This window comes from Colobus angolensis, unplaced genomic scaffold (genome assembly GCF_000951035.1).
Source record: "Colobus angolensis palliatus isolate OR3802 unplaced genomic scaffold, Cang.pa_1.0 Scaffold222, whole genome shotgun sequence".
Lineage (NCBI taxonomy): Eukaryota > Metazoa > Chordata > Mammalia > Primates > Cercopithecidae > Colobus > Colobus angolensis.
This window is the reverse complement of record NW_012115400.1, coordinates 1,444,079-1,454,874: the sequence shown is the minus strand read 5'-3', so window position 1 is coordinate 1,454,874 and position 10,796 is coordinate 1,444,079. Positions and strand designations below refer to the sequence as shown.

The window sequence follows — 10,796 nt, the reverse complement described above, 5'->3', positions numbered from 1 at the left end:
AAAAAAAAAAAAAAAAAGACATAGATGTATACATACTGGAATGAAAGAGATTCAAGTTACTTTAAGTAAAAATAGCAAGTTCTAGAGCAGCATAGTATGTGGTTTGATTCAATTTATGTTTTATGTCGGTATCTGTAAGAACACTTCCACACAAAGTGGTAGGGACTGGGGAGATAAGGTGAATGTTACCTTTTATTTAACTTCCTTCTGTATTTTTTAAATTATGTGTAAGTATTACCAGTACTTTTATTAGTTTTTAAATTTAACACTTTTTTTTCCAAGTTGTATCAGCACATAATTCAGACCCAACAAATTTCACATAACTTAGAAAAAAACAGCAGCCTCCTGCACCTGCCTCCTATGCCCTTCCAACTCCCCAGAGGCAACTATTTTCAGCAACTTTAGCTATTTATTTTGGTGTTAACCTCCTATTTCTAAACAGCATGCGAATATTGCCATTGCTTGATTTGCTTGCTTTAAGTGGTATCTACTCACTTCTTACTACTGACATGGAGAATTTAGATCTTACACCCTCATTTTCTTTATCTGACTCAGCTTTTCAGCATTTGATACTCCTCACTCCCCCTTTTATGAAGTGAGTTATTCATTTGGCTTCTGGGACACCATCTCCCTTGGTTCTCCTGCCTCACTCTTAGCTCCTTCTGAGTCATCTCTGTTGATTTCATCTGCCCAAACCTAATGTCAAGGCCCAGTCCTGAAACTTCGTTTCTAGCCACACTCACTTCCCAGATGATCTCATTCACCGCGTGACATTAAGTATCAGTGGTATCCTGATTGGTCTTCCTCTGTCACCCAGGCTGGAGTGCAATACTGCAACCATGGCTCACTGCAGCCTCCAACTCCTGGGCTCAAGCGATCTTCCCATCTCAGCCTCCTGAGTAGCTGGGACTACAGGTGCACACCACCATGCCCAGATAATTAAAAAAAAATTTTTTTCTGTGGATAGCCTGAGCAATATGGTGAAACCCCATCTCTACTAAAAATGCAAAACAGTTAGCTGGGTGTGTTGGTGCCCTCCTGCAGTCCTAGCTACTCAGGAGGCTGAAGCAGAAGAATCACTTGAACCTGGAAGCAGGGGTTGCAGTGAGCCAAGGTCATGCCACTGCACTCCAGCCTAGGTGACAGAGTGAGACTCCGTCTCAAAAAAAAAAAAACACCATCCTGGCCAACATGGTGAAACCCTGTCTCTACTAAAAATCGAAAAATTAGCCAGGTGTGGTGGCGGGCACCTATAATCCCAGCTACTCAGGAGGCTGAGGCAGGAGAATGGCGTAAACCCGGGAGGCGGAGCTTGCAGTGAGCTGAAATCCAGCCACTGCACTCCAGCCCGGGCGACAGAGCGAGACTCCGTCTCAAAAAAAAAAACAATTTTTTTTTTTTTTGGTAGAGACGGGGTTCCATTATGTTGCCCAGGCTGGGTTCCAAGTTGATATATCCAGCCAACTTTCCCCCTGCACTCTAGACTCAGAGATCTTACTACCTGTTCACGCCTCCATTTGTATGTCTAGTAACGACTCAAACGTAAGGTGTCCAAAACAGAGTTCTTGATTTCCTCCCAAACCCATTCTTCCCCATTTCTCTACCTCAGTAAATGGCAATTCTGTCCTTCAGGATGCTCAGGGCAAGGACCTTAGAGTCATCCTTGCTTCCCTCTCTCTCATACCCTACATCCAATCCATCTGCAAATCCTGTCTGCCCTGGCTTCAAAATATAACCAGTATCAGCCACCTCTCACCTCATGCACTGCCATCTCGCTAAGCCAAGCTGCATCATCTCTCCCTGGTCTCCCTGCTTCTGACTTCGCTCATCTATAATTTTTTCCTCCATACCACAGCCAGAAGGATGCTTTTAAGCTATGAGTTGGGGCTGGGCATGGAGGCTCATGCCTGTAATCCCAGCACTTTGGGAGGCCGAGGCAGGTGGATCGCCTGAAGTCAACAGTTCGAGACCAGCCTGGCCAACATGGTGAAACCCTGTCTCTACTAAAAATCGAAAAATTAGCCAGGTGTGGTGGCGGGCACCTATAATCCCAGCTACTCAGGAGGCTGATGCAGGAGAATCCCTTGAACCCGGGAGGTAGAGGTTCAGTGACCTAAGACCGTGCCACTGTACTCCAGCCTGGGCGACAGAGCAAGACTCCATCTAAAAAAATAATAATAATTAAAAAAAAAAAAAGTGTGAGTCAGATCTCAGCACTCCTGCAGGAAATGCTCCTTCGCTCCCATGGCACTCAGAGCGAAAGTGAGTTGTTTCCTTGGCTTTCAAAGCCACGCAGGATCTTCCCCGCCTCCTGTAACCTCTGCCTCTTCCCTTTGGCTTCAGCCACACTTGTCCTGTGTGACTGGAACATTCTTCTCCCAACCACTCTATTATGTTCTACCAATCAACCTGTGTCTAGGCTGGATCTTCCTGGGGCTTCTCCAGGTCCGCTCCCCAGTTCTTCCATCCCTGCGTTGTGCCTTTGGAGCTGGCCTTGATGGACTCCATCTGTGGGCTCTCGTGCCCTGTAACTTCCGACTCCAGAGGCCACAGCTCCTCTCTACACATTCCAGTCTTCTCTGGGCTCCCTCCCCTTGCTCTTCAGGCCTGCTGCTGGTCCCAGGGTACTTCCCCGCCATCCCTGATTGGTTTCCCAAACTGTGCCTCACTCTAAGGTCTCCCCAGTTACCCTACACCAGGCTCTGCTTCATCTCACAGCAGCCTTCCCTGTTCTGTGTGAATACAGGGCCACCCTTAGCAATCTCTGTCCCACTCACTCCACTTCAGTTCTCTTCTTTTCTCTTTTCACCATCACCTGACACATAAAAAGAATTGATCCGTTTATATATTTATTCCCACACTCAAAAGTAAATTTCATCCTTGGGTGCATTTTTGGTTGTTTTGGTGGTGGTGGTGGCTTTTGTTTTTTTTTTTTCTTTTTTGGAGTCAGGATCTCACTCTGTCCCCCAGGCTGGAGTGCAGTAGTGGGACCACAGCTACTGCAGCCTTGACCTCCCAGCCCCAAGTGATCCTCCTGCCTCAACCTCCTGAGTAGCTGAAACTACAGGCATGTGCCACCATACCCAGCTAGGTTTTTATTTTTTTTTTTTGAGATGGAGTCTCACTCTGTCACTCAGGCTGGAGTGCAGTGGTGGATCTCAGCTCACTGCAACCGTCGCCTACCGGGTTCAAATGATTCTTATGCCTCAGCTTCCCGAGTAGCTGGGATTACAGGTACACACGACCACACCCAGCTAATTTTTTTTGTATTTTTAGTAGAGACAGGGAGGGTCTCGCCATGTTGGCCAGGCTGGTCTCAACTTCTGACTTCAAGTGATCCGCCTGCCTCGGCCTCCCAAAGTGCTGGGATTACAGGTGCGAGCTACCACGACAGGCCGCACCCAGCTAATTTTTAAATTGTATTTTTTTTATAGAGACAGAGTCTTGCTATGTTGCCAGATTCTTGCTGTTTTCCAGGCTGGTCTTGAACTCCTGGCCTCAAGTAATCCTCCTGTCTTGGACTCCCTAAGTGCTGGGATTACAGCATGAGCCACCGCACCCAGCCCTTTAATGAAATGTTTTGTTTTTGCTATTGTATCTTAAATTTCCAAGAGCTTTCTTTGTGGTTTCTTTGTGGTTTGCAAGTTCCTTTGTAAAGCACCCCCTCTTATCACATGCACGAGGTCTCTTAACTTTCTGTGAAGGAGATGCTGAGTATTTTAAAATTTTATACTCCCTGAACTGTTTTGGTTTCTTCCAGGTTCCTCTTTCTGTTTTTCATGTTTGTTTTGTTCTTCGTGTTTCATGGGAGAAGTTTGTTTCATTTAATCATATAGGGACTCTAGCCTCAGGCTTCCCAGACACAGCTGAGGCCAAGGTATAGTCCCTGGTGCTGGGGGACTCGGTATGAGGACCAGACCCCAATCGCCTTTCCAGTTATCCCTGGGGTGCTGCTCCAGAGGCCCTCTGGTTCATCTATTCTGGAAAGCAAACCTCTTGTCTTTGGGCTAGGGTGGGAGAATGGGGAATGGAGGTTTCCCTGCTTCTGAAGTAGATTTTCAATGTCCTCTAGTTTTCAGACCTATGTTCCCTCCTACTTTCAGGGGTACTCAGGGCCAACATTACTGAACCTTTACAGAGTTTTGTGGTATAAATTGCCATTCATCTGGGTTTCCCAACACTGGCTTAGGGTTTAGCCCTAAACCAATTCCATTAGTCTGTTTCCAGCTTCTCAAAATTTGCTTTTGTACATCTAGTTCATATATTTCTTGTTCTTGAGGATTTCTTTCTTAAAAAATTCCTTTTGCTATTATTTTAGTAGATTCTGGGAGGGGGTGATGGTAAACATGCATGTAACCCACCATCTTGGCCAGATTTTATGCATTTTTTTTTTTTTTTGAAACAGAGTCTCCCTCTGTTACCCAGGCTGGAGTGCAGTGGTGCAGTCTTGGTTCACTGCAACCTCCATCTCCCAGGTTCAAGTGATTCTTCTGCCTCAGCCTCTTGAGTAGCTGGGACTACAGGCGCTCGCCACCACGCCCAGCTAATTTTTTTGTACTTTCAGCGGAGACAGGGTTTCACCATGTTAGCCAGGATGGTCTCGATCTCCTGACCTTGTGATCTGCCCACCTCAGCCTCCCAAAGTACTGAGTTTACAGGTATAAGCCACCGGGTGCCCGGCCACCTATGTACTACTTTTACAATAACAATTATTAAGGATTCAAAAACTAATCTTGTATATTAATAACAAAAGGAAATATAGAGGGTAAAAAAATCTTTTTTTTTCCCGAGACAGGATCTGGCTGTCACCCAGGCTGGAGTGCAGTGGCGTGATCTTGGCTCACTACAGACAGTTAAACAATCTTATGAGACATTTATATGCTCTTTGGCAGAACACTACCAAGGTTTACTGAGGGATATAAAATAGGACCTTGTTCCTGGGTGGGAAGATTGTGTATGAGCCTGATTTCGGTATCTGTCAATTGCATTATAGGTTTAATGCAACTGTGACTTAAAAGAGTGTTGTGTTTTTTGTTTTTGTTTTTTTCCCCTAAACTGGATAAAGTTATTCTAACAGTGGGGAAGGAACAGGCAGGCAACAACACAAAAACATTTTTTGTTTTGCTTTGTTTTTTGAGACAGGGTCTTGCTCTGTCACTCAGGCTGGAGTGCAGTTGTAAAATCACAGCTCATTGCAGGCCCAACCTCCTGGCCTCAAGCGATGCTCCTGTCTCAGCCTCCTGAGTAGCTGGGACCATAGGTGTGCACTACCACAACTGGCTAATTTTTTTTTTTTTTTTGGTAGAGATGAGGGTCTCACTATGTTGCCCATGTTAAGTCTCAAACTCTTGGGCTCAAGTAATCTTCGTGCCTCAGCCTCCTAAAGTGCTGGGATTACAGGTATGAAGCCACTGCGCCCAGCCTAAAAAAGTTTTTGAGGAAGGAGTAATATGTTTGAGATGGTAATCGTCTTAGGCTTTGAAACGTGGTAAAGTTACAATCACTAAACCTGTGTGCTGATGTAAGAAAAGACAGATCAGTGAAACAGACTTGACTGACCAGAAACAGATGCTCTTCTACAAAAATAATTTTAAAACTAGGCCTAATGTATCAATAGAGAAGCAGATAAAAATGAAGTAAATGGGGTTGGGACAACTGATTAATTACTTCATATAAAGATCAATTTAGTTGTTTATGCCGTATACCAAAATAAATTCTCACTACATACAATTTTTTTTAAATTAAGAATTTAAATATAAATATTTTCTTTTTTTTTTTTGAGACAGAGTCTTGCTCTGTCACTCAGGCTGGAGTGTAGTGGTATGATCTTGGCTCACTGAAACCTCCTCTGGCTCCCAGGTTCAAGCAATTCTCCTGCCTCAGCCTCCTGAGTAGCTGGGACTGCAGGCATGCACCACCACACCCGACTAATTTTTGTATTTTTAGTAGAGACGGGGTTTCACCATGTTGGCCAGGCTGGTTTCGAACTCCTGACCTCAGGTGATCCACCGCCTCGGCCTCCCAAAGTGCTGGGATTACAGGCATGAGCCATTGTGTCTGGCCAATATTTTCAACTTTTAGTGGAAATTGGGATTTTTGTGCTTAGAAATAAAACAGAAAAAGTGACAAAGAACACAATTAGGTTTGGTTACAAAAGTAAAATTACGTAAAAAACATTAATAAGCTAACAACAAACTTAGTTTATATCTGCTACAAATACTCCTTTAGTCTGTTGTATCTTAGCATGATGGTACTTCAGTTGAATTTTTTTGCCAGACACAGTGGCTCATGCCTATATCCCTGCACTTTGGAAGGCCAAGGTAGGTGGATCACTTGAGCTCAGGAGTTTGAGACCAACCTGGGCAATATAGCAAAATCCCATGACTACAAAAAAAAAATACAAAAATTAGCCAGGTGTGGTGGTGCATGCCCGTAGTCCCAGCTATTTGGGAGGCTGAGGCAAGAGAATCACTTGAGCCTGGGAGATCAACACTGCAGTAAGCCATGATCATACTCCCTGGGTGACAGAGCGAGACCCTGTCTAAAAAAAAAGGCAGGGCAAGGTGACTCATGCCTGTAATCCCAGCACTTTGGGAAGCCAAGGTGGGCAGATCATCTGAGGTCAGGAGTTTGAGAGCAGCCTGGCTAACACAGTGAAACCCTGTCTCTACAAAAATAAAAAAACTAGCCTGGTATGATGGCGAGTGCCTGTAATTCTAGCTACTCGGAGGCTGAGGCGGGAGAATCGCTTGAACCTGGAAGGTGGAGGTTGGAGTGAGCCAAGATTGTGCCATTGCACTCCAGCCTGGGTGACAGAGCGAGACTTTGTCTCAAACAAACAAACAAAAAAACACTTTTTTCTCTTTTTATTATTTTCTTGTATTTTGTTTTTTTTATAATAAGCATGAATATTCAACTAATTGAATTAATTAAAAATACAATTTATGGCCGGGCGCCGTGGCTCAAGCCTGTAATCCCAGCACTTTGGGAGGCCGAGACGGGCGGATCACGAGGTCAGGAGATCAAGACCATCCTGGCTAACACGGTGAAACCCCATCTCTACTAAAAAATACAAAAAACTAGCCGGGCGAGGTGGCGGGCGCCTGTAGTCCCAGCTACTCAGGAGGCTGAGGCAGGAGAATGGCGTAAACCCAGGAGGTGGAGCTTGCAGTGAGCTGAGATCCAGCCACTGCACTCCAACCTGGGCGACAGAGTGAGACTCCGTCTCAAAACAAAACAAAACAAAACAATTTATTAGTGAAAAAAACTACAACTCTGACCTATGCAGAGAAGTGAGAAAAGCAAGCAGGAATTAAGGAAAGAGGAAGAGAAGGCCTGAGAAAAACCCAAATCTCTCAGAAAAGGCCATTTAAGGAAATATGCAGGAAATCAAAGTTCAAGGCTGTCTTGCTTCATTTGGATTATGGAGCTGCTCTCCATCTGCTCCAAAACCAACACAGTGGTTAAGATGGTGTGGTGGTTTACCAGGGCACGGGCAGCGAGAGTGTCTCTCCCTGCAGGGAAGAGTAATTTATCTGTGGCATTGTTTAGGGTTGCCAGTGCAAGTGATTAGAAAAAATAAACCCACCTGGCCAAAGATAAGTTTCCTAAAACATTTTCTACAGACAATGCACCCCCTTCCTGCCTGGGCCTGGGAGAAACTCCCCTCTCCCCACTGATATGGAGACAGATAAACCTAGGCTCAAATTTCCCTGATGCCCTTTCTGAATAAAACAGAAGATCTATTAGGGCAACACATCCCATCGCTAGGTTCAAAAGTAGGTCAAGGCGAACACTATGGTCAACTCAATAGGTGAGGCCCTGTAGCTAGAGGCCCTGCAAGAAAGCTCTGCAGGTCACCATCCCTGTCATTGTGTGTGTTTGTTTGTGACAGAGTCTCACTTTGTCACCCAGGCTGGTGTGCAGTGGCTCGATCTCAGCTCACCTCAACCTCCGCCTCCCAGGTTCAAGTGATTCTCCTGCCTCAGCCTCCCGAGTAGCTAGGATTACAGGCATGTGCCACCATGCCTGGCTAATTTTTGTATGTTTAGTAGAGACGGGGTTTTGCCATGTTGGCCAGGCTAGTCTCGAACTCCTGACCTCAAGTGATCCACCCACCTTGGCTTCCCAAAGAGCTGGGATTACAGGCGTCAGCCACCATGCCCCGCCCTCACCATCACTTTCAAATCCCATCTGCACCACTAGTGTGACACTGGGCAGCTATATAGGCTCTGTTAGCCTCAGTTTCCCTATCTGTAAACTGAAGAGAATAGCAGTTCCTCTTGCCATTGAGGAGTCTTGGTGAGGGTTCACTAGGGCAATGCACATGAAGCAATTTGCCAGGGCCATGCCATGATGCCTCAGTGAATGAGGGCTGTTGCTCTTGCTTCTGCAGACATGTCCCTTAGTGTTGGGAAGGACAGAGTAGCAAGACCAGAGTGGAGGACAGAGAGGGCACGGCTGGAAGAACCCAGGGGCTTGTCAGGGAGAGTGGGGGCTGCAGGGGCTGGGGAGAAAGTGAGGAGGGTAAAGGATGGATATAGGAGAAGAGGGATATGACAGGTGAGGGAAGAGGTGAGAAGTTCGGGAAGGAGCTGAAGGACACTTCTGGGAAGCAGAGGGGGAGAAGGAAGTGGGCAGATGGGAACCCAGGTTGACCCAGGGACTGCAGAGCTCCCAGGGCCAGTCACTGGGCACCTGCTGGGGGTTCCTGGATGAGCTCGTGACTGTGAGAGATGCAAGATATGGGGCCCACCCTGAGGCACTAACAGGGACTCCAGGCAGAGACACATGACAAAGAGCGGGTGAGCCACACCCTGGAGAGATCAAATCTGCCGGGAGGTCATGGGGAGAGGCCAGGCTGGAGCCCCAGTTTGGAGAAAGAATGAAGGGTAATTAGAGGGTCTGGCAGATGCTGAGGCCTGAGGAGTGGGGGCGGGGCTGGATCTGGAGGGGACAGTGAGGGGAAAGCAGATCAGATGTGGAGACAAGGGGAAGAGAAAAGGAGAGAGGTGGCAAAGTCCTGAGGAAGTGTTAGGGGTCAAAGAGAGAACTTAGGGGTCGTCAGAAGAAGTGGGGTCTGAGGTGCCGGGGACAACGACGTCACCAGTGATAATAAAAGCCTCACTGCGATGGGCAAGGCAGGTGCCGGGGCAGCTGGACTCACCGTGGTTGATGGTGAGTTTGGTCCCGTCGATGGACTGCCACTGCTGCCTCCCTGATCTCCGTGTGTCCAGCTGGACTCGGCAGAAATGCACAGACTGGTCCTCCTTCCGCAGGTTCGAGATCCTGAGGAGCCCGTGGTCCTGACCCTCTGTCCAGTTCAGTAAGAGCCGGTTCGAGTAATCCTCGTGAATGAAAGCTGGCCTTGTTCTGTAGAAGAACTGCCCATGGAAGTGGCCCTGTCTCCAGGATATTTTCATGTTGGGAGCTGTGGCTAACTCCCAGGGGTGATAGAAGGAGAAGGGAATTTCCACGGAGCCACCCATAGGGGCTGAGAGGTGTTTTGGTTGAGTGACCCCAAAAGGGCCGCTTGGACCGGATCCCGCGGAGCCACCTACAGGTGGGAGGGAGAGAGTGTGGGAGAGACCTTGAAGCCACCGCAAGACACAAAGAGGGTGACCCTAGACCCTCTCGCACCTTCATCCACAGGCAGTCGTGTGACAGGTGGCTGGACTGACTTCTGGCCTGGGTCTCCCACTCTTCAGGCATGGGAGAGAGAGGATGGGGGCACCTGCCCCTGTGGCACCCGCCCTTGTTTCCTGGTAGTGGGAGCCTGGGCCCTCCCCAAGATGTCCCACCTTTGTCTCGGGTTGGCCCCTCCTGTGGTTTGGGCAGAGCCCACATCTGGGCGGTCCTGGGCACTCACCAGGCTGCAGAAATGCTGGAGGCAGCAGCAGGGGCAGCAGGGGCAGCAGCAGGGGCCGGCCCATGGCCTTGCTCTCCTCCAGGGGATGGGGAGACCAGCAGAGCCGTCCAGGCACAGAGGGGCCCTGTGGAGGGGCCGCCTGGGGGTTGAGGTGAGTGGGGGGAGCCGGGCTCAGGCTCCGCAGAGGGCTGTGGGGGCCGGGAACCTTCCCCAAACCCGTGCACCTCCAGGGTGACGAGCACTTCCTTTATCCATCTGGCTTCTTTTCCCTTATTGCAAAAGGGCCTCCCTTGTGGTCAGTGTCAAGTCAGCCCTGCCCAAGGGCCCCAGTGCCCATCCTCCTGCTGAGGGGCGGGGCCTGACTTTGGTTGGCTGGGCCCCTCCCACCTGGATCCCCACAGCCCCACCTCACTCAGCCTCACTTCTCATCCTTCTCTCTGCCCAGGGCCAGCACAGGCTCTTTCAGGCAGAGGAAAGGCAGGCCTGAATCTCTGCCCTTCTGTGTCCCAGATTCAGTCCTCAGGGAGGACTAGGAGGAGGAAGCTGGTGGAGGTCACAGGCGCTCAGACCCCAGCCCAAGCACCAGAGTCCCCAGCTTGTCCTCTGTCCCTCTCCCTCCCCGGCAGGGACTCCCATGCAGTCCCCAGGCACCACCAGGGCCCAGCTGGCCTCTTCCCATCCCAGGCCCGCTCCCTTGGTGCAGGGACCACGACCTTGCTCAAGGGGTGAGGGGGCTGATGGTCCCCTACACAGACTGGTTCTTCTGGAGGCCACCCCTTCACCCCCTAGACGTGAGACTGGATCTGCAGGCTCCCCTCTGACCTCCCCATCCTATACAGGCGGGGACAGGGCTCCAAGAAGCACTGCCCCAGTCCACGTGACTTGCAGTGGCAGTTCCAGGACTGGAGCTCCCTCTACCCAGATGTCT

General features: G+C 48.9%; 1 protein-coding gene across 4 annotated transcripts in view; it reads right to left on the bottom strand.

Moving 5' to 3' along the window:
• The window catches only part of LOC105513087 (paired immunoglobulin-like type 2 receptor alpha), a 25,005-nt gene extending 14,852 nt beyond the window's left edge, over nt 1-10,153 (bottom strand). For all 4 annotated transcript variants that reach the window (XM_011943899.1, XM_011943900.1, XM_011943901.1 and 1 more), the window contains exons 1-2: nt 9,869-10,153; nt 9,167-9,556 (exon numbers count right to left, since the gene is read on the bottom strand). In XM_011943899.1, the coding sequence (XP_011799289.1) occupies nt 9,167-9,556; nt 9,869-9,932 (454 nt within the window). In that variant the 5' untranslated portion in view covers nt 9,933-10,153. The remainder of the gene's footprint in view (nt 1-9,166; nt 9,557-9,868) is intronic.
• Between the last annotated feature and the right edge of the window lie 643 nt (nt 10,154-10,796).